Consider the following 24,065-nt stretch of genomic DNA (forward strand, 5'->3'; position numbering starts at 1 on the left):
ATTCACCAAAACGTATTAGAAGTAGATGGTTTCGAAGCTGAAAAACAGTTCAAATCGCTAGACGGAGGAAAGGCCACTAGATCTGATGGCACCCCTGTGTGATTTCGTATTGAACGTGGAGGTCTCTTCTGGCGTCAGTTTACCGTAGGTTTCTGGAGCAACGGGGCGTTTCACGCGACTGGAAAAAAGAGATCCTTACAGTATACTGACGAATATTTGTTCTGGAGTAATGTAACACGCACTGTTATTTCCAGAGAAAGCAAATATGTGTCTCAACTAGAAAAAATGGCTTCAACAGTAGAAACAATAGTTGGTACGACTTGAGTACAATAAACTAAGTTAAAAAAAATGGTTCAAATGGCTCTGAGCACTACGGGACTTAACACCTGAGGTCATCAGTCCCCTAGACTTAGAACTACTTAAACCTAACTAACCTAAGGACATCAAACACATCCATACCCGAGGCAGGATTCGAACCTGCGACCGTAGCAGTCGCGCGGTTCCGGACTGAAGCGCCTACAACAGCACGTCCACCGCGGCCGGCTAGAGTAAGTGAATGTTCCTTCAATTAGCAAAGGAAATTATTGTTTAATTGCTGACACGGCAGTGGCTTCACTAGGTCAGGTAGGCAAACGGGTGTTAAGGATGACCAATTAACATCTTTCTTCCACGACTGTTCACTCCAGACAACCACGTAACTAACCACCGTAATGGAAATGTATATGTCTCTGAAACTACTTGTGTTATTATATGTCATTAAAACGAAAATAGCAGAAAATATCTGCTGTAGTTACTTAGCACTCCGTCTGCAGGCCACAAGTGGCCCATCGGGACCATCCGACCGCCGTGTCATCCTCAGATGAGGATGCGGATTGGAGGGACGTATGGTCAGCACAGCGCTCTCCCGGTCGTTATGATGGTTTCCTGTGACCGGAGCCGCTACTATTCGGTCGAGTAGATCCTCAATGGGCATCACGAGGCTGAGTGCACCCCGAAAAATGGCAACAGCACATGGCGGCTGGATGGTCACTTCTAGTACTTCTACACGGCAAATACATTTTTCTTGCATCAGCGATGTGAATACAGAATTAACTCGCCAGCCTAGTTTTGGGTGCTAGAAGAGTATTACAGGGCAGATTATGCTGGTTTAAAATCAATTATCGCTCTACCGTGGAGAGTCACCGCATGAGCATGTGCGATAGAAAGCTGATTTATGTCAAGCGAGAACAGTGCAAATATTATTCATAGAACCGCTTTGTTAGTCTGGAAGTCGCAAGGAAGTCAATTACAGGCTAATACTTGAATGACGAAGCGTGTCGGAAACGATGACGTTGATACTGCTTCGATAGCGCGTGGAATGAAGCAGCTACTGTTAGGGGGGTGCCCGGAAAAAATAAATAAAAGCGCCGTTCAAAAGGTTATAGAAGATTATTTTTGTATAATTGTATATCTACATGTTTGACTGAGAACATAAAGTTTTGCAGTTTCCAATACATACATGCTATGTTATCAGTTATTTTCGCATAAATTTCCCAAATTAATAACAGATTGTTGAAACTTGTCAAACAAATCTAAACTACTCCTCACTTACCGAGAAAATCAAAAGTGAATCTTTGTCCAAGGAATACCAAATGCGTAAAACAATTTGTACATTGCACCATAAATCTTATTATTATTTAAATTAAGTTTTTATGATCTCAAATAGAAAATACATGAGTAGAATGTTCAGATGAAACTCTGAAACAGCTGTGTGTCTAAGAAGGCAAAAAATACACAGCACTCGTTTTAATCAGTATACCTGCAAACAAAAATATTAAAGAACAGTATTAATGAAAGGAAGTAAAAGCAGAAGAAAATATAGATCTACATATGTACTCCGCTAGCCAGCAAGCGGTGTGTGGCACTATTCGCGCCAAAGTCACATTCCCTCCCCCCCCCCCCCCCCAACCCCCCTCTGTTCCTTTCTCGGATCGCACGAGGGAGAAACGCCTCAGTACGAGCTATAATTTCTCTTTGAATGGTGATTCTTGCGCGATATGAAAGTTGGTGGTAATAATATATGCTCTACATCCTCGGCGAAGATTGGATTTGGGAATTTAGTGAGCAAAAAAATGGTTCAGATGGCGCTAAGCACTATGGGACTTAACATGAGATGTCATTAGTCCACTAGACTTAGAACTACTTAAACCTAACTAACCTAGGGACATCACACACAGCCATGTCCCAGGCAGGATTCGAACCCGCAACCCTAGCATGTAGTGAGCAGCCCCTTCCGTTTAGCGCGTCGTCTATCTGCAAGTGTGTCCCACTTCAAACTTTCTAGGAGATTTGTAACGCTCTCGCGATGGCTAACTGTACCAGTCACGAATCTTGTCGCTCTTCTTTGCACCTTCTCAGTCTCCTGAAGCAGACCCAATTGGTAAGGGTCCAGTGCAGACAACAATACCCTTAGACTGGACGAATTAAAGTATTGTAAGCAATTTCCTTTGTTGAATGACTGCATCGCTTCAGGATTCTATCAATAAAACGCAATCTAGAGTTCGCCTTACCCGTTACTTGTTTAATCTGATCGTTCCATTTGAGAGCATTTCGAATAGTCACACCCAGATACTTGACGGATGTTACCGCTTCCAAAGACTGGGGATTTTCGCTTTGTTATAGGCAGTAGGTTACACTTACTAATATTGAGAGATAACTGGCAGTCATTACACCACGTCAAATTCACACGACTGACAGAAACCATTATGGTTTCGTAAAAGAAATTTTTTCAGAGGAATTGAGAAACAATGTGTAGTGTTTATCTAAAAGAAATATTAAAACCCTGTTGAGTATTAGTATGCACTATGCTGTTGTATTTGATTTAACTTCAGACGGTTTCTTCGTATTTTATAGAGTTTACGAACTTCTTGATAAGCATTTACACTGCCCAGTCACATTATTGGGACCACCTGTCAAAAGCGTGATTAACCAGCTTTGGCAGCCCGCACTGCTACGAGGCGTGCAGGAAGGAAGTCGATGACGTCCTGGAAGGTACGTACAGGGATGTGCAGCCTGTCGACTCCATGGCCGTGGTCGGGTGCGCTAGGTTTATCGGTTGACGATCCGTGGCGCTTACAGCCCCAACAATGTAATTCCACAGACTCTCAATTGGGTTTACGCCGGGGAGTTTGGTGGTCAGCGGAGTACGGTAAACTCGTCCTGGGGCTCTTCGTCCCCCACAAATATCCAGCGAGGTGCGTGACACGTTGCATTGTACTGCTGGAAGATGCCATTGCGACGAGGAAAAACAAACTGCATGTGGGTGTGGATATGATGTCCAAGTGTGACGGTACGTCACATAAATATTGACATTTTTAGCGGTTGTAAATCATAGTTTACGTATTTTATGAATGTAATTAGTGTAAAAGATATAGTTAACGTTCTTGAAACAACTAATATGCAGCGATAGCATCTTTATTTAACGTCTATGAAAATAAAAAAGGATCGAAAGAGACGCGATTGTACGGCCGAGGAGGAAGGGAGTATTTTGTGGTGGACACACTGTTTTGTTTCGCTATACGGAAGGCAGCCATTGAGCGGCTACACATATTCTATGTAAGCTATTCGTATTTACTGCTAAAATAAACTTGTTATTATTATTACAAAATGAATTTCTTTGTAATAGTTGCCTCCTCAAATGCTCGCAGTGTCTAACTATTTTTAATAAGCATTTCTTCAGTAATTTGCGCTGCGAGAAGCTCATCTTCTGATGCAGCCTCTGGTCGGCCATTACGCGCCGAAGTATTAATTTATTTTTCAAGGTGTTAACAGTAAATGTAAATGCAAGATACTGCGTTGTAAGAACCTTTCTAAATTGCAACAGATAATTAATTTACCTTAAAGTTCAGTTGTTAAACTATACAGATTCCATGAGTTCAGTAAGTTTTATTTTAGCCGCTCCACGGCAACAATCGAAATTCCCTCAAGCCTTGCGTTGCAATCAAAAGATAGAAATTAACAAAATTACATTCAATTCAGTTAACCGCAACTATATTTTAGTCATTATGTTGGTACATGAATAACTGAGTCCCTTCAGGAACCCGTTTCATATTTACTTATGCACGTAAGTAAAAGTGATAAGAAAAGACAATATCCCTGAGAGAAAGAAGCATGCTGATAAATTGAAATATATATATATATATATATATATATATATATATATATATATATATATATATATATATATATACAGGGTGTTTAAAAAATGACCGGTATATTTGAAACGGCAATAAAAACTAAACGAGCAGCGATAGAAATACACCGTTTGTTGCAATATGCTTGGGACAACAGTACATTTTCAGGCGGACAAATTTTTCGAAATTGCAGTAGTTACAATTTTCAACAACAGATGGCGCTACGGTCTGGGAAACTCTATAGTACGATATTTTCCACATATCCACCATGCGTGGCAATAATATGGCGTAGTCTCTGAATGAAATTACCCGAAACCTTTGACAACGTGTCTGGCGGAATGGCTTCACATGCAGATGAGATGTACTGCTTCAGCTGTTCAATTGTTTCTGGATTCTGGCGGTACACCTGGTCTTTCAAGTGTCCCCACAGAAAGAAGTCACAGGGGTTCATGTCTGGCGAATAGGGAGGCCAATCCACGCCGCCTCCTGTATGTTTCGGATAGCCCAAAGCAATCACACGATCATCGAAATATTCATTCAGGAAATTACAGACGTCGGCCGTGCGATGTGGCCGGGCACCATCTTGCATAAACCACGAGGTGTTCGCAGTGTTGTCTAAGGCAGATTGCACCGCCACAAATTCACGAAGAATGTCCAGATAGCGTGATGCAGTAATCGTTTTGGATCTGAAAAATGGGCCAATGATTCCTTTGGAAGAAATGGCGGCGCAGACCAGTACTTTTTGAGGATGCAGGGAGGATGGGACTGCAACATGGGGCTTTTCGGTTCCCCATATGCGCCAGTTCTGTTTATTGACGAAACCGTCCAGGTAAAAATAATCTTCGTCAGTAAACCAAATGCTGCCCACATGCATATCGCCGTCATCAATCCTGTGCACTATATCGTTAGCGAATGTCTCTCGTGCAGCAATGGTAGCGGCGCTGAGGGGTTGCCGCGTTTGAATTTTGTATGGATAGAGGTGTAAACTCTGGCGCATGAGACGATACGTGGACGTTGGCGTCATTTGGACCGCAGCTGCAACACGGCGAACGGAAAACCGAGGCCGCTGTCGGATCACCTGCTGCACTAGCTGCGCGTTGCCCTCTGTGGTTGCCATACGCGGTCGCCCTACCTTTCCAGCACGTTCATCCATCACGTTCCCAGTCCATTGAAATTTTTCAAACAGATCCTTTATTGTATCGCTTTTCGGTCCTTTGGTTACATTAAACCTCCGTTGAAAACTTCGTCTTGTTGCAACAACACTGTGTTCTAGGCGGTGGAATTCCAACACCAGAAAAATCCTCTGTTCTAAGGAATAAACCATGTTGTCTGCAGCACACTTGCACGTTGTGAACAGCACACGCTTACAGCAGAAAGACGACGTACAGAATGGCGCACCCACAGACTGTGTTGTCTTCTATATCTCTCACATCACATGCAGCGCCATCTGTTGTTGAAAATTGTAACTACTGTAATTTCGAAAGTTTGTCCGCCTGAAAATGTACTGTTGTCCCAAGCATATTGCAACAAACGGTGTATTTCTATCGCTGCTCGTTTAGTTTTTATTGCCGTTTGAAATATACCGGTCATTTTTTAAACACCCTGTATATATATATAGATATGACGTAACGAATGACAGCGACGTCACACAAGGATAGATGTGCACTTGTGTTGATCCATTGTGCCTTCCAGAATGACGAGATCACGTAGGGAAAGCCACGAAAGCATTCCCCTTCAGGCCCGTAACGTTCAGACGATAGTCGTAGTGTGTGTTTTCAAAATCACGCCGTGCGTGCCAACAGCCGCCTGATCGGTGGGGCACACAACGTGATTGACCTGGAAAGGCCACCTGTCGCCACTCTGTGGACGTCCAGCTGCGTTCGTCGCTGATAAGCAGCACTCCGCATGCATGCATTAAACAGGCGGCTATTGTGCTAGCCTACACGCAGGAACCTCCTCTGAACGATCGTTGAGGAGACGCTGTTGGTAGCATCTTGATTCACCTGGACGGCGCCCGCCCCCGGTAGCTGCTTGGTCAGCACGACAGAATGTCAGTCCTAAGGGCCCGGCTTCGATTACCGGCTGGGTAATCCGCTCAGGGACTGCTGTTGTGTTGTCCTACTCATCATCATTTCATCCCCATCGACTGGCAAGTCGTTGAAGTGGCGTCAAATTGAAAGACTTGCACCCGGCGAACGGTCTACCCGACGGGAGGCCATAGTCACACGACATTTACAGTTCTACCTGGTCGGTCAGTTGCTCAACAGTTGCACGTCTGTTCGCCCGTACACATCTCCGAGGATCACGTTCACCCAAGTCATCTATAGCCCATTGTGCATCGCACTCGCTTCGGCATCAGTTTTGCATAGCAACATTTAGCAAAGCACAGTGTACTTCAGTCACGGCGGCTCGAGAACAGTTTACAGACATAGCCGTCTCGGAAATACGCCCACCCTTGGCCCGAAAGCCAGTGGTAATGCACTTTCGGTCGTCAGATAAATCGCTTCGTTCTTGCATTACGACACGAACTGCACTGTTTCCGAATCCCCTCGACACGCTCTACATACCCTGCACTGCTGGTGCTGCCACCTGCTATATGTGTGTGGTTATCGTACATTAACCGCGAACAGAGGAGGTGAACGCATTAATATGACTGGATCGTGTATAATACCTTACGCCAAACCACCTTCTGAAGTTTTTACTATCAGAAACAATCTTGATCACAATTTATTTATTACGGTGACCGGTTTCGACCAGTACTGTGGTCATCTTCTGTCCTACAAGTCGTATACATAGCTTTAATTAGAGGGCTACATACATGAAAGAAAATAAATAATGTTACAAAGCTATAAAACGATGAATTATCAATGAGTAAGAACCTCCTTCTGGTGATAAATCACTACTGGGAAAACCAGTAAACTATATACAATGGCAGCTCCGCCCACTTCTGACGCAATGATGTCATTGCTAACCAATGGGTTGTAGGTCGAATAACAATGCAAAAGGCCGACCTTAGTGGCCGAGCGGTTCTAGGCGCCACAGTCTGGAACCGCGCGACCACTACGGTCGCAGCTTCGAATCTTGCCTCGGGCATGGATGTTTGTGATGTCCTTAGGTTAGTTAGGTTTAAGTAGTTCTAAGTTCTAGGGGACTGATGACCTCAGATGTTAAGTCCCATAGTGCTCAGAGCCATTTGAACCATTTGAACAATGCAACATTTCTTAGTTAAAAGAACATTGCCAAGAAAGGAAATTAAACACACACTAAACTTAGCTTGTTAAACAGCTATTGTCAATTAAGAAGCGTTAAAAATATTTAAACATATAGGATAAACGAACTTCATTTTAACAGTACATGTGTTGCCCTCTCAAGGGCTGTTAGTGAACCATTTTGAACCATTGGTTGCGATGGTCAAGTTGGACGCCGTTCAAAGTGTGGCAGCAGGCTTCTTTCCACTGAAGTTGTTGTAAAGTCGATGGGCTAACTAGTGGTTGCCATGGTGAGGATAAACGCCAGTCCAAAGATGTGGCAGCAGGCTTCTTTCTAACGAAGTTGTTGCGAAAGTGGAATTCCGCCAGAAGTGGGCGGAACCTCCATTACATATAGTAAGACGTGCACTGGTTTTTCTATTAGTGATTTACCACCAGAAGGAGGTTCATACTCATTGGTAATTCATCGTTTTATACCTTTGTAACTTTATGTATTTTCTATAATGTGTGTAGCCCTCTAATTAAAGCTTTGTTTTCGGCTTGTAGGTCTGAAGGTAACCACAGTAGTGTTCGAAACCGGTCACCGTAATAAATAAATTGTGATCAGGACTGTTTCTGATAGTAAATATTTGTAACGCATTGATCACTGTTCACACCCACATTGTATTCAAAAGTAACCTTCTGAAATGTACATCGGTATGACAAAGACAAAACATCACAGCCATATAGCCTTACGTCACTGTTAATATGTTACATATTTTTCTAGGGGGACGACTTGCAGGGAAGTATATCAGACCTTCGGTATCCTAATTAAGTCACTCTGATCATTCACTAAATAAGTCAAACAGGAAAGTAAGTCAGGTTAACGATGACTGTTTAAATGTAAAAGACTGTAAAAATAATTAGGCCCAAATCTACTTACGACATTATAATTTGATGGTGCTGAATGTTCTTCACTAACGTCCTGTAGAGTTGTGTGCTAGGCTCGGCGTCGTACTGTGTCTGCACGGCTGCATTCTCGTCATACGGTTCACCTTTCTCGGCCACCGGCTTCTTGCTCTTGTACGTGATTTCCCATGCAGTAGATATCTTGTCTCCTTCTGCAGACTTCTTCACGAGCCCATCTTCTTTATGCAGGCGCATGTTTGCGATGATGTTGTTCAGTATAGCGATGTCGGCTGTTACATTGACCATTAAGCAGGCGAAGAAAAGGTCAACTACGACGTTCACCTGTACCACTGTAGCGAGCATGAAGAGCTGAAAGACGTACGTTATTTCGTAGTTTGGATGCGTCTGCGTGTCTATAGGCATCCAGATAAGGAGCGGAGTTTTCCGTATGACTATTGTGGTGTTTTCAGGCGTTGTTATCAGCGTCTTGGCCAGGGCAGGTTCTACAAACCACATCGGCATGCCAACCAGAGGGAAAATCTGCAAAATAGAGTTGAAGCTGTGCGTAAGAGGTACAAGAATATGCGGTAAATGCTCTTGCAGTTACAAGGCAATTATGGGAGCAGGTGTCAAAAGCTGCGCTTAGTCTTTCATAGAGAAAATCATTGTTGCAAAACTATAAACTGTTGCTGTTTTTGTGTTCTTGTGGAGCCGTTGTTGGGGGCTAAGTGAACCTCTTTATGGCGTGTGACTCATTAAGTATTCTATCACCTTTCAACACTCCATAAATGTGCAGGAACACACTGTTCCTCTTACGTGCGTAATGCAGAATGTGATTGTGTTGCAACAGTATGGAACTTTGGCGAACTTCCGCTGGCTGGAGTCACCCTCGCCAAGCCAACACGATGATACTGACGAGGTAACGTTACGAACTTGACCACATAATTTGACAAAACCGCACTCTTACCGTCTATTCCGGGACAAAATTTGGGCCATAATTCTGACACTTTGCAGTTCCGACATATGAGTGTGCCGCTTTTAAACAGTCGCCCAAACGTTTGTCTGTCGACCACTACGCTCCGCTGCAACCACCTTAAGCAGTCGCCACGCGGACCGTACGTTCGAACGTTATTCCGACGGAACAGCGTGGAAGAAAGCAGTGGGGAGTAATTACGAACGTTAGGCCAATATTGAGCATGACAAATTCTCCGTATGTGCGTCTAAACGTAGACCAGTGACATAGAAGAACGCCACTTGAGTCACATGCACGCCATCTTCTCTCAGCACAGAGTTTGGAGAAGTTTTATTGGTTTTCAGTTGAAGCTCATACTTGAAGTTCTATGAAAATATACCGTGGTGATGAACTAGCAAAGTGACATCTCGAAAATCCATTGTTTATCGGTTCGATTTGCTACGATGCGTGTTACCAAAGTACACCACTTCAAGGCAATGGCACATTGAAGATCTATCAAAATCGCCTCACGTTATTTAGTTGTCTTTTCTTTTTGTTTTATTCACTTTTACGTTTTGTGACAGGTTCTGCTACTTTCTTGTTGAGATGATAGAATTATGTTCTATAATGTAACTGCACTCTCTCACACGATTGTGTGTGTGTGTGTGTGTGTGTGTGTGTGTGTGTGTGTGTGTGTGTGTGCGCTCGATTCACTTCATCTACTAGAGAGCTTGCAGTAAAATATTTTCCACATCCTTATTTAGTCTTGTGCTTCACGGGTTCTAAAGGTGCTGTAGACAGCACATGACATTAGAGTTTTACTAAAAAGTGAGAAATATGAACTAAATCTCATCGTACATGAAGACTACTGTAAATTCGTTTCTCACTATTTGTAATGGAATTTTTGCAAGCTGATGTCCCTACTACCTGTATATGAAATTTTCAATTTTGCCTTACATCATGTTTATGGATTTTGAAATTTTTATTTATGTATACTGCACAGAGAACAACGTGAATAGAATGGGGCAGCGGTCATATCTGTCCAACCTGTTCGACAACACATATTTTACGCAAAAAGGAAGTGAGTCATATGAGTGCGTTATATCTTAGACACACGAACACACATGTTCAAAACTACAAATATTTTAACACTATTTCTGCATACATTGAGGTGACAAAGGTCATGGGATAGTGAAACGCACATACACAGATGGCCGAGTTATCGCGTACACAAGGTATAAGCATTGGTGGAACTGACATTTTTACTCAGTTGATTCACGTGGAATGATGTCCGACGTGAATTAACAGAATCTGATAGCAGAATGGTAGTTGGAGCTAGACGCATGGGACAACTTAAAGCCCACTGAAACATCAATGAACTGAGTGATGTTCCCTTGTGAGACCTCTTGCCAATTGTCGGGAAGCACAACGAACGCTTATTTACCGTCGATATCGAAGCATCCCGTAAAAAAAAAAGAAACATAATGACCGTAAGAGACGAGTAACAAAATACATAATGGCAGTGAATTCCCCCAGTGCTGCAATCCTCGCTCCCCCATAACCCCCTCCAACATCCAACGTCGTGTTATATGGACAAGCTCTATACGGCACCCACCGTCAGTTAAAAAGGACGTGTTTTCATCATAGCGAGTCTTCCTTTCGTGTGTTATAAACCTCCCTTTTTTTTGTATGTATCACAATCAAAAACTCATTTAAATCATATATTTTTTGGCGAGCATGGTGTTGTATCAGTAACAAACTTGGTATAAGAGACTAACCATATGGAACCGCCAATTTGTTACTAATATCGCTACGATCTTCGAATGAGGTATTACAAAGTTTATCAAAACAATAATTGACGTTTTAAGAGATAGAAACCTTCACAGTCAACTGCTACATGCTCTGTTTGAACTAAGGTGAGTTTGTTGCAACCATGAGATGTATTACTAATGCTACGTGATGGATTCACCATATGTACACCAAATGCAAATAATGTAAAGTTACAAAATACTCAAACATCACAGATGATTAAAAAGTATCAATGGCGTCGAACAGGTGGGGCATCTGCTGGTGTCAATGTTTCCGATGTAGAGAGGGAAACCAAGTTCCACAGACAAAATTTCGGAAGTTGTTCACGTACATTATCCTCAACGTTCTGGTGTAAGGGACCCATGGTCACTGCTGGCTAGTTGTAGAATAATTATATTTCATTTTTGTTATACCGGAGCCTAGGTAGCCGCTGAGGGACGGCAACCCATGTAACAACACAGAGGACGAGGTTGTCTATGACCAAAGGCGTACCCAAAAGCACCATGACAAACACCGGCTATTTACACACAAGATAATCGAAACAGACCTTCCGAGCACTACTTCCTTCAGGGGGAGCTCGAGCCACTGCCTGCAGGATGTATCACTACGCCGAAATCTGACTGGCTGGAGACAGCTAAATAGAGGCTAGAATCAGGCCCGAAGTTCAGTTCACGCCGGATGTCGATCTCGTGTACTGTAAACCGTCGAAGGTTACGTCTTCGTCGCGGAATTGGATTGTTACTAGTGTGTGAGTATGTTACCACGAACCTTTCTGGAAAATAGGAAGTGAAATTTTCTTTGCCTCAATCAGGAGACTTTTTTCGTTGTTGTTACCTTTCGTTTGTATGTTCAGTCACCAACCTTGTGAACTTACATCAATAAAAATTATGTTGTGAAAAATTGCGAATTGTCAGTTAAAACAATTTTATTTACTAAAGCCATTTATCTGCTAAAAATACTTATCTGCACAACAGTGGAAATGAAAACTAAGGTGTTGAACTCCTTCACGGTATATGCTGTGAACAACAGCGCTGTCTCTCTTTACTCTTCAGCATCAAGCTTGCATCCGGTAGTGCTTGGCTCTACACACAGGTTATAAACTAGTGGGACAACAACATGCACATACGAATATGGCAGTAGTATCGCGTACCCAAGACATAAATGGGCAGTGTATTGAGATTAATGTGAAAAGGTGTCCGACGTGCACGACGGAAATTAACAGACTCTGAACGCGGAATGGTACTAGAAGTTAGACGCATGGGATATTCCATTCCGGAAATCGTTAAGGAATTCAATACAATGGCCTAGCTGTGGCTAAGCCATGTCTCCGCAATATCCTTTCTTTCAGGAGTGTTAGTTCTGCAACGTTCGCAGGAGAGCTTCCGTAAAGTTTGTAAGGTTGGAGACGAGATACTGACAGAAGTAAAGCTGTAAGGACCGGGCGTGAGTCGTGCTTCGGTAGCTCAGATGGTAGAGCATTTGCCCGCGAAAGGCAAAGGTCCCGAGTTCGAGTCTCGGTCGGGCACACAGTTTTAATCTGCCAGGAAGTTTCATCTGGTTGACAGTTTCTGTGGTTATATCATGAAATAGCCACACGACTGGAATTGGCGGATTGTTGCTTTAATTTTGGGTACCAGTGTATTTAGGATTTACCGTTGGAAACCGCTGGCTGACGACTGGATACTATGGACACTCACAAAATTAAAAATGTTTTTAATCTCACGAGAGGTGCAATGCGTACAGTTTTATATAGCTAATTACAACTAGTATATCGTAACTGTCTTAAGTCATACCATCCAAACAACGCAGACGATCATCGAGCGCCTGTGGTAGGACCTGCGTAGGTCTGCGCTGTCTTCTGTGAACCGCTTCCTCATGTTCAGCACATCCACCACCAGCTGCTGAACTCGGTTCTGCCGTACTAGAATCGACACTATCTGCAATGCAAACAATACAAAATATAAACAGGAGACTTTTTAAACACTATGGAAGACATGGAGAAAAGAGCGTAATGCCAGTGCTTGACTGCACACTTTTTTTTTTTTAGTAATTCGGTAAACCTGGGACAGCTATAAGCTGATGAATAATGTAGTTCGTGCTGTTGTGTTCGAGAAGCTACTAGCAACAGAAGCGCATACAGAGAGCGTAAAGAGATGTGCAACAAAAATCAGAATCAATATCAGTCGTACGTGAGGATCACGCATTGTGCTTTGTGGTTTTCAGCTGGAAGTTGATGACTGAGGTCGAAAACAATTTAGGGCAACCATTTTTAACCCGATTTATGATGTCATGTTCGACATTATGTAAAGCAAAATATTTCTATCAATTTAGTTTGCGAATAATCAGGGCTATAGAGACCAAATGCATATTTATCATCATTAAAGAGGGATAACAACATAATTATTCACGCCTCGATATTGTACCCTGAATTAATTCTAGTTTCTATAAACTATTTACATAATTTATAAGTAATTAATTAGATCTTAATATCCTGTCGATAAAGATCATTATCAGCAGTAAATACTTCTCTACCATTAAAAAGTAAATGAATTATTTTCTTTGATATGACACAACATTCTGCTGTATGCTTGCGTCAATCTTTTTATCACACATTAATACTCGCACCTAAGGAATTCACTTACTTATTCTAAACGCTGCCTTCCTGTACAAAACTCTCAATTATTTATTCCAATCGCTGTCTTCCCGTACGATTTGTACCCTCTGCGCCTCCCATGGACGTTATTCCCTCATCACTTATGCTTCTTAACTTATGCCCTACATGCCTAGATGTTCTTCTTGCCAGTGTGTTCCACATATTTTTTCTCCCGCCGATTCCACGTAGGAGCTCCTCATTTCTTACTTTACTAGTCCACTTAACGTCTGATATCCATCTGTCACACATTATCTGAAAGACTTCGGTCTCCTTCTTTCTCAGTTTTTTTCCGTAGTTCATGGTTCACTTCCATGCAATGCTGTGTTCAGGAGGTAATTCTCCCAATTTTTTTATTCAGATTGTGGCATATGTTTTGCACCAACCAACTTCCATAGAGAGGAATGCTTCCATTACATGTGTTGGGCTGTTTCTTATGTTCTCCTTACTTCGTTAATCATGCGATATTTTGTTGCCAACGTAGCAGAATGCCTTCATTACTTTGTGGTGGCTAATCTTGTTCCTGCTGCTCGTCAATCCATTGAACTTGATACGTCAACACAGACAACACAAAACAAAATTCTCTCTTCATTCCTTTCAACAGGTTCCGAAGTTTTTTCCATACTTTCACAGAAGGCAGCAGTACCATCAACTAATCTTATTATTGATACTCTTTCACCATGAATTTTAACGCCACTCCTGAATCGTTCTATTTTGTACCATTTCTTATGCGATACACATTCTAGGCACTAGAGGTCAAAGAGAGAATACGACCTTTTTAATACAAAGACTTCTGTAGTTTTTCTCTCATGGTTCTTATTTGTATAGTATTGTCATTCTCTATAGCTTACACTTGTTTTACTGAAAATTTCATACGCATTGCATTACTTCACATTAATGAACACTTTTCAAGGCCGACAAATCCTATGCGATCTATATTAAGGTGGAAAACCTGTGCAACGATAAAAATGTAGAAAGGTGGTTTGTGGAAAACTTCCAGGTTATAAATAATGTCACTATGATGTTTATCAATATAAAAATTAAAAGCACAGGTAGTACAACAAGAAAAATTAATGGCTGCACCGCAGGATATAGACCATTTACGAAAAGCTTAAGGAAAATAGGAAGACATCCTCAAAAGACTTTTCTTTGATTTGTGGGCAGTACAATTAATAATAGTGTGTGTGCTTTACATACAGCTTTATGCAGTAAAGATCTGGTGGTTGTCCATAACTGAAATAAAATTCTTTAATCCACAGAATGTCTCTATAATAAGTCAATAACCACATGACGGAAAATGTCGTACAGAGTGCAATGCCCTTTCTTGTTGGCTAATATATAATAGTTGGTAACTGCTGTATTGTAAGTGGAATTGGACTTTGGCACAGGTTCTTAGTCGCACGACCACTTTACAACGACTGGTTGTTCACATGGGTTATCCACTCCCTTTAGCACCACGAAATGGTACAGGGAAATCAATTTTTATTTCTCGCCTTTTATACATTCACCTTAAAAGCAAATATCTATGCCAATATAAAAAGTTGTTGACAAATAAACAATAAGTTATAAGCTCTCTATTGGGAGTTAGTCATTCTAAAATCACTTTCTCCAGTCACTGCGTCAAGAATAAACTATTCCCTCATTTCTCCCCTAACAGCCACGGAGCAGGAAATGTAAACAAAGGCATGGTGAGCACAACACATAGACCGTATATAACATAGACCGCGCATGTCCCTACCCCTGCTGTGTTAATATTTGAAACCAATATCTAAGTCACTTGACTTTGGGCAGGAAGCCGTCTTTATGTCATTACGCGTTGTGTGAAGCGGAGCTGACAGTTACAGTTTCTGCCGTTTAGAGTTGAAATCAAATATTTATTTTGACAAGTCAACGAACTGTAGTACTACTCTTACACATGCAGTAGTGCAGTTAACCTACTTTCTCGAAATACCCGTTAATAAAGCAGTGGTTATGGTTTTTACATGTGTCAAGTTGAAACGTATTGAAAGTTGTTCTAAAAAGCGACAGAACGGCTGTTCTTTAGTGAATAGTTTTTTTTCACTGTGAATTCTTGTAGTTCACCGCTTCCACATAAGTGGAAGACAAAATAACAATTCCGAACGCAGCATCATTTTTCTAACGGTTCCAATATGTGTAAATGCTTCAGTAAGCTTTGGTATGAAAGTAAATTCGTTTATGGGCATAATGTCAGGTATTTACACAAAACAAGTACGTTTGCTTTCTGACTTTTGCTTAATCCAGTACAGATAACGAAACGATATCAAGATAGGAAGCGTAATATATTACAAAACGTTGATTATACTGGCGTAGTGAGCTATATATTAATGTTATATCGTCTCAAAATCTTAATCATTCACCAAGTTTTACATCCAAGGACCAACATCCACACTAACTTACAACTTATGTAAATACCTCTGCAAGTATTTTAAGGTAATTCACTCACACAACTGAGATTTTCGTCACTTTACCTAATCTGTAGGATACGAAACAACTTTCTAATCTAAGCATATGTGAACGTCTTTACTTCTGCATGTATTAAAAAGAACAGCATTTGATCTGTAACAAAAACGTCATAAATTGAGCACTATAAATGCGTAATGACATGCTCGGTTTCGTGCCCCGAGTCACGTGACATAGGTGTTGGTTTAAGTAAAATGACATCATGAGGAGTGTATGATATCTAGTATAGTCTATGGCACAATATACCCACCAGAATAATCAAATATGCATATTACCTGTGGCGCATTACTCACACGGCATTTGCCTAACGATATAGTACCCCCGCTAATACCGTGTGAGAGCTCTTCATTTCTCAGTTTATCGTTCCACTAAATTTTCAACTGTTTCTGAAAAAGTCTGAAAGGCTACAGTTTTCTTCTTTTCAACTTTTTCTACTGCTCATAGTTACACTTCTACACAATGCTGTTTTTGGGAAGTAGAGTCTCAGATCTTTCGTTTCAAATGAAGGCATATGTTTTCTATGAAACTGTCACGCAACCTATTTTGTGATGAATATGAACATCCCAACAGTCTGTATAGTTCATACTTAAACGCTTCATGAAAACAGCAGACAGTATTCACTACTGCTGATGACTGCGTTGCCACTCACTTCTTATTCTCCTTTCGTTTTATGAGTTATTATTTTCTGCAGCCTTGGGACGTTTTTCAGCTGGCTTGTGACAAGGAAATTAACTTAGGAGGATCACAGTGTCATAAAAATTTGTGGCCCTGAAAGCCATCCTTTAGCGTTTGTAGAACAGGGAAGCCCCAGAGTCCTGTCTCTGCAGAGCAAGTGTTCAGGAGGGCAGCCTGTGTTCTGTAAAAGAAACTGCACTGTACGAGATATTGGAAGAAATCCTTTTTGGCAAGGTAAGATCTAAAAGCCAGGTGAAATACTCAGAGTTTGTGACCAAGTGTCTGACTATTGGTCACAGCCGCACCATGTGGGAGTGATATTTTAAGTCTGAGTACGAAATCTGAAAGTGGTTCACAGTAATTATTTCGGCAAAAGGCACCTTTTCTCCTCCAAGTCTATGTGCAAGGGTTTCCATTGGCCGCAGCTTGAAATCTGTCGAATGTAACGACAGAGCTTCTCTGCCCACACCATTATCGGTAAACCATGAGAAAACCTGTAAGAAAAGAAATTCGTTAAATTTTTTATAAAATTATTAATGATCAGAACTCACAAAGTATGCTGCAGTTGGCTGGTGAGATTGCAACACCAGCGGTATGAGATAAGATCCACCTCATTACTTTAAGGATGTCGTCTAAGATACGTGAAACTTTAGATTCGTGTGAGTGATGCTTTCTGAAACCGTGCTGATTGACAATGAGGTCATTCTGTTCGAAATACTTTATTACCCTAGTGCTCAGATAACTTTCTAAGACTATAAAACAAATGTACGTGAATGATATTGGACAGTAGTTTTGTGGATTACTTCTGAAAACTTTCTTGCTGACAGGCGTCAGCAATGCTTTCTTCCAACCTCCGCGGATACTTCGTAAGGAGGATTGCAGTGTATTTTCGTACAGAGAGGGGCTAACTGAGTCTCAAAATTCATATAAAACCCAATTTATGCAATTTTTTTTTGCAGGGTGTCACAGAGATTCTATCTGTCACCGAAGACTTGTGAAAGAACTCAAATCACTAAAATAGTATGGGATTGACCCAAATATCTACATCACCCTTTCTTTTTGTCTCAGTGGTGTGAGTATTAAACAGGACCAATACAGCCAGACCAACCTTTGTAAACAAACATTCGAAAAAGGGCTTCAGAGTTTTACCTTTGTTACTAACGCTGCAAGGTGAATAGTCAAGAGGTATGCACACAGAACAAGAAAACTCTCATGGCTCAGAAATTTAAAAAGTTGATATTAGGCTTAATCTTAGGTCTTCAATTCTTCTTCTTCGTTATGCGTTTAGCAGCTGGTAGGTCTTTTTCAACTGCCGCATGTCTAGAAAATAGTTTTGTCCTCCGACTTTAAGTTCCGCACGGAAAACTTAAATCTTGTATAAGTTTCTAAAATTATGGGGGCAAGGTAGCCTGTCGAAACTATGTAGCTACGAGTGACATACCAGCAGACTTTCGGAAGAACATCATCCATGCAATCTCGAAGATAGCAAAGGGAATAAATATGTGAACTATCACACAGTCAGCCTAACAACTCACGCTTAAACGTTGCTGATAATAATAATACATAGAATGATAGAAAAACATTGAATGTCTGTTAGAAGTCCAACAGTTGGCTGTAAGGCTCGAGAGGGCAGTCTCGCCTTGCGGTTGACAATGGGGAGAACACAAATAAAAATCAAGACACTTTCCTAGGATTTGTTGACCTTGAAAATGTGTTCGATAACATCAAGGAGCAAATGGTTTTTCAAATCCTCAGAATACTAAGTAGATATGAACTACAGCGGGAGAAACGTAGTATGCAGTATGTGCAACAACCAAAAATGTGCAATGAGAATGGAAAAAACGAGAGAGAAGTGCTCGGTTTAAAATGGGGGTAAGACAGACATGCATTTTCAATCTTTCACTCCTAATACTGAAACCTATACATCTAAGACGCCGTAACGAAAATAAAAGGAGCTTTCTCTATCGGAATTAAAATTTAAGTGACAGGATGTTAATTATTAAATTCTCTGATGAAAGTATTAATACTCTCAGTGAAAGGGAGGAGGAATGACAGAGCATTTAGGGTGTACTGTACAGTCTAATGATCACAGAGTTTGATTTTAGAGCAAACAAACGGAATACAAATGTTATGAGGAGCAACAGAATAATAGATGAGTTGAACATCAAAACTGAGGAGCTTTGTAGTAAACGACTTGAAGGAATTATGTACCTTCGTATCATAATAACACGTGGCGGACGGAGCAACGAGGATATAAGAACCACGCCAACAAAGGCAAAGGGGTATTTCTCGCTAACAGGTGTCTTGTAGAATGAAAAATAGGCCTTAATTTGAAGAACATATCTATGAGTATGTACGTTTCGAAGGCAGCATTGTGAGCAAGTGAAACATGGATTTTCGGTTATTCGGAAAGAATAGAATCAAAGCTTTTGAGATGTTAGGTTTAAGAAAGCAGCTGAAAAGTGAAACGGACTTATAAGATACGAGAAGACTGTCCGATGAAAGATGATGAAGGTAATATAATGGAAACGTTCAAGTGAAGAAGTAACAGGAAGAAGAAGTGTGGCAAGACAACATCTTGATTACGTTCGGTGGTACTGGACGGAGCCAAGGAGCGAGAAACCGGTACGGAGACTTCTATTCATTTATATTTTTTAATAGTCGTGCATCTGACTGGTTTGATGCGGCTCGCCACGAATTCTTCTCCTGTGCCAACCCTTGCACCTCAACGTAGGCTTTGCAACGTACGTCCTTAATTATGCGCTGAATGTATTCCAGTACCTGTCTTCTTCTACAGTTCTTATCCTCTACAGATCCGTTAGTACCATGGAACTTATTTCATTATGTCTTCACAGATGTCCTGACAGCGTGTCTCTTTTTCTTGTCAGTGTTATTCATATATTCTTCTCCTCACCGACTCTTATCAGTCCACTTAATTTTCAACATTCGTCTACACCACTACATCCCAAATGCTTCGATTCTCTTCTGTTTCGGTTTTCTCCTAGTCCATATTTCAATGACATGCAATACTGTACTCCAAACGTACATTCTCAAAAAATTTCTTACTCAAATTGATATTAGTAGACTTCTCTTTGCCAGTAATTACCTTTTTACAAGTGTTAGTCTGTTTTTATGTCCTTCTTGCGCCATTCGTCAAGGTTTATTCTGCTGCCTAGGTAGCAGAATTCAGTAACTTCATCTACTTTGTGGTCACCATTTCTCATGTTAAGTTTCTCGCTGTTCTCACTTATGCTACTTCTAATTACTTTCGTCCCTCTTCGATTTACTTTCAGTCTATATTCCGTACTCATTAGATTGTTCATTCCGTTCACAGATTCCTCTTCGCTTTCACTTGGAATAGTAGTGTCATCAGCGAATCTTTTCATTGACATCCTTTCACCTTGAATTTTAACCCCTCTCCTGAACCTTTCTTTTATTTTCGTCATGGGATATTCGATGTATAGATTGAAGAGTAGGGGCGAAAGACTACATTCCTGTCTTACGCTCTTTTAATCTGATCTCTTTATCTTTGGTCTTCCAATCTTATCGTTCCGTCTTTGCTCTTGTACATATTATGCATTACCCGTCTTTCCCTACAGCTTACCCCTATTGTTGTCGGATTTGCCAACAGCCGTTCACCACTTTACATTGTTCAATGCTTTATACTTGTTGGCAAATCCTATGAATGTGTCTTGGTTTTTTTACCTATACAGACTAGAAGAAATCCGACATATAGTCGAGGACTTCGGGTATAAGTTCTGCTCTTACGTTCGCGTAGGAGAGGAAATAGTGGAAACCTGCATCAAGCTTCTCACCCGATTGATGCCCCTCCCCCCACCCCCCCAAAAAATATCCGTTCTTATTATTCTTTAACGAAAGTATAGCAAGTAAAACAGTTTTATTCTTGGTAATCAAGTTTTGCTTCTACTAATAATAAATTGAGCAAATACTTTTTAAATCAGAAAGCAGCCCCGTTCTTTTAATGTGTCGAACTCCCGTGTATAAAATAGCTTGAAACGTCTGGTTACTTTGCAAATGAGTAACATGTGTTAAATATTTGACGTTAAACGAGTACAACTTTTATGGTGAAGAATACCTAAAATGGGTTGGTTTTATTAGCGTCGAATTATTCATCCACAGAGTAATCAAAAAGTATGTTCAGTGGTACTTGTGGATACTGTCGGCGAAATCGCAGTAAGGAAATAATGAATTAAAGCCTCACGGTTGTTGCTTCTGTTTTATCGCATGAACTACGAACATTTACTTTTATTGTAAGGAAATGAAACGCCTACAGGCGTCCTTACGATCTTATTTATTGTGTACCTACCTGTTTCCGCACTTCAATGCGTCATCTTCCTTTCGTTGACGCTGAAGGGGTTATCACTATCCACATATCGCTGCATCATTGGGCAATATAACTGGTTTACGCAGACTATCTGTAACTGTCAACTGCCTTTAGAATGAACTAAGGGCTGAAGATATCGCACTGAAGCGCCGAAACTGGTAGCTTCACAATAAATAAGATCGTAGGCGTTTCATGTTCTTGCAATAGTGAAAGGTCGTGGTGCCTAAGACTTTCAGTCAAAATCTTACTTTTATTATTTTGTGGGCTGTACACAAGACAACGTTTCGGAAACATACGAAGTTATTGTTACGGTTGCTGGTTGTGATAGTTATTCACATTCTCAACTACTGAGTGAAAACAGTCTGGGTAATTTGCACTCCGTTCGATACTTGATATATTCTCTGAAACCTCTGACACAGAATTGTAGCTCTTAGTTATTAGATTATTTTAAATACGGTCTATAATTATTTGAAAAACTGAAAATTAATTTTTTATTAACTTATGGTTCCTTACTCTAAAACAGCATGATGGAATTAATTTGACATTTAACGTACGAGATTTGATTAATAATTTTATGTGTAAGTAATTACAGACCATAGAATTAATGAGACATTTATCTTTGAAATTGGGAAACTAATGAGCGCATATCACCTTCGATCAAAGTGGTTCCAATTCTCAGAAAGTTTTGAAGGTGTTCAGCTGAGTTACAGGTTTTATTTTTACTCTTAATGTGCTTTACTCTTGAAAATAACTTTCACAAAAGTACGTGCTTCCCAACAATATGACGTATATAACGCATGCCCGTGAATCTTCGGATATTTGTCTCTGGGAAGATATATCTTTTAGCTGGATTTCAGACTGTCATCTATAGCCTACTCATTCCACTTGAAAATCTTATGGAAACGTATCTATGTTGTTTGTAAAAGGTGTCTCATGAATATAAAAATTCTGAATATTTTTTTGAGGATCCTGATAATGATTTTCAAATTCTTGCATCAAATTTGAAAGTTGTTGTTGTTGTTGTTGTTGTGGTCTTCAGTCCTGAAACTGGTTTGATGTAGCTCTCCATGCTACTGTATCTTGTGCAGGCTTCTTCATCTCCCAGTACCTACTGCAACCTACATCCTTCTGAATCTGCGTAGTGTATTCAGATCTTGGTCTCCCTCTACGATTTTTACCCTCCATGCTGCCCTCCAATACTAAATTTGTGATCCCTTAATGCCTCAGACCATGTCCTACCAACCGATCCCATCTTCTAGTCAAGTTGTGCCACAAACTCCTCTTCTCCCCAATACTGTTCAATATCTCCTCATTAGTCATGTGATCTACCCATCTAATTTTCAGCATTCTTCTGTAGTACCACATTTCGAAAGCTCTTATTCTCTTCTTGTCCAAACTATTTATCGTCCATGTTTGACTTCCATACATGGCTACACTCCATACAAATACTTTCAGAAACGACTTCCTGACACTTAAATCTATACTCGATGTTAACAAATTTCTCTTCTTCAGAAACGCTTTCCTTGCCATTGCCAGTTTACATTTTGTGTCCTCTCTACTTCGACCATCATCAGTTACTTTGCTCCGAAATAGCAAAACTCCTTTACTACTTTAAGTGTCCCATTTCCTAATCTAATTCCCTGAGCATCACCCGACTTAATTCGACTACATTCCGTTATCCTCGTTTTGCTTTTGTTGATGTTCATCTTATATCCTCCTTTCAAGACACTGTCCATTCCGTTCAACTGCTCTTCCAAGTCCTTAGCTGTCTCTGACAGAATTACAATGTCATAAGCGAACCCCAAAGTTTTTATTTCTTCTCCATGGATTTCAATACCTACTCCAAATTTTTCTTTTGTTTCCTTTACTGCTTGTTCAATATACAGATTGAATAACACCGGGAAAAGGCTACAACCTTGTCTCACTCCTTTCCCAACCACTGCTTCCCTTTCATGCCCCTCGCCTCTTATAACTGCCACCTGGTTTCTGCACAAATTGTAAATAGCCTTTCGCTCCCTGTATTTTACCCCTGCCACCATCAGAATTTGAAAGAGAGTATTCCAGTCACCATTGTCAAAAGCTTTCACTAACAAGGAGACGGCATGACCGAGGGGTCGGGAATTTGTTCGAAATTTTGTGTGGTGAAAGCGGAACCCGAACACCTCATGTGGTTAAAATATTAGGGCGCACTACTCGGAAAATCGCGAGAAAAATCGATCCAAAGTTTCTTAGGTGCCTTATGAGTATAAAATGTTAGTCCATGGCCGAGCCACCGTCTGGCCTGCATGGTTAGGGCTCGGACATTACGCCAAGAGGTCTCGGGTTCGATTCCTCCTCTGGCACTTTTTTTCTTCTGTTTCATTTTCTTTTGTTATTCCACCAATCGTTCAGAAAGTTTCCCAAACCTACAAGATCTTTAATAAATTAGTTACATTATTGAATAAAAATCCTTTTCTTTTTGGTCAACAACACAATTCATGGCGGTGGGTTTTCTATTTTTCATTGTAAAGTATATGAGGAAAAAAATTGGCTTTTTTATCGGAATAAGAAAGTCGATTGGGAAACATTCAATTTTTATACATATAATAATTATAAACAAGAACCGCAGTGGATATTATTTTTTGATTTTTGATTTCTTTTTCCTTCTATGCCAGACCTAAGAAACTTTGGATCGATTTTTCTCTGGATTTTCCGAGTAGTGCGTCCTAATATTTTAACCACGTGAGGTGTTAGGGGTCTTCTTTCACCACACAAAATTTCGGACAAATCCCCGACCCCACGGTCGTGCAGTCTCCTTGTAAGTCTACAAACGCTAGAAACATAGGTTTGCCTTTTCTTAATCCATTTTCTAAGATAAGTCGTAGGGTATGGTTGCTTATTTCAT

General features: G+C 40.7%; 1 protein-coding gene across 1 annotated transcript in view; it reads right to left on the reverse strand.

Annotated features, from left to right (window-relative positions):
• The window catches only part of LOC126416448 (odorant receptor coreceptor-like), a 72,761-nt gene that overhangs the window by 35,312 nt on the left and 13,384 nt on the right, over positions 1-24,065 (reverse strand). Inside the window, exons 3-4 of the mRNA XM_050084173.1 lie at positions 12,824-12,967; positions 8,304-8,809 (exon numbers count right to left, since the gene is read on the reverse strand). Coding sequence (XP_049940130.1) covers positions 8,304-8,809; positions 12,824-12,967 — 650 coding nt within the window. The remainder of the gene's footprint in view (positions 1-8,303; positions 8,810-12,823; positions 12,968-24,065) is intronic.

The sequence above is a fragment of the Schistocerca serialis genome, chromosome 8 (assembly GCF_023864345.2).
Source record: "Schistocerca serialis cubense isolate TAMUIC-IGC-003099 chromosome 8, iqSchSeri2.2, whole genome shotgun sequence".
NCBI lineage: Eukaryota > Metazoa > Arthropoda > Insecta > Orthoptera > Acrididae > Schistocerca > Schistocerca serialis.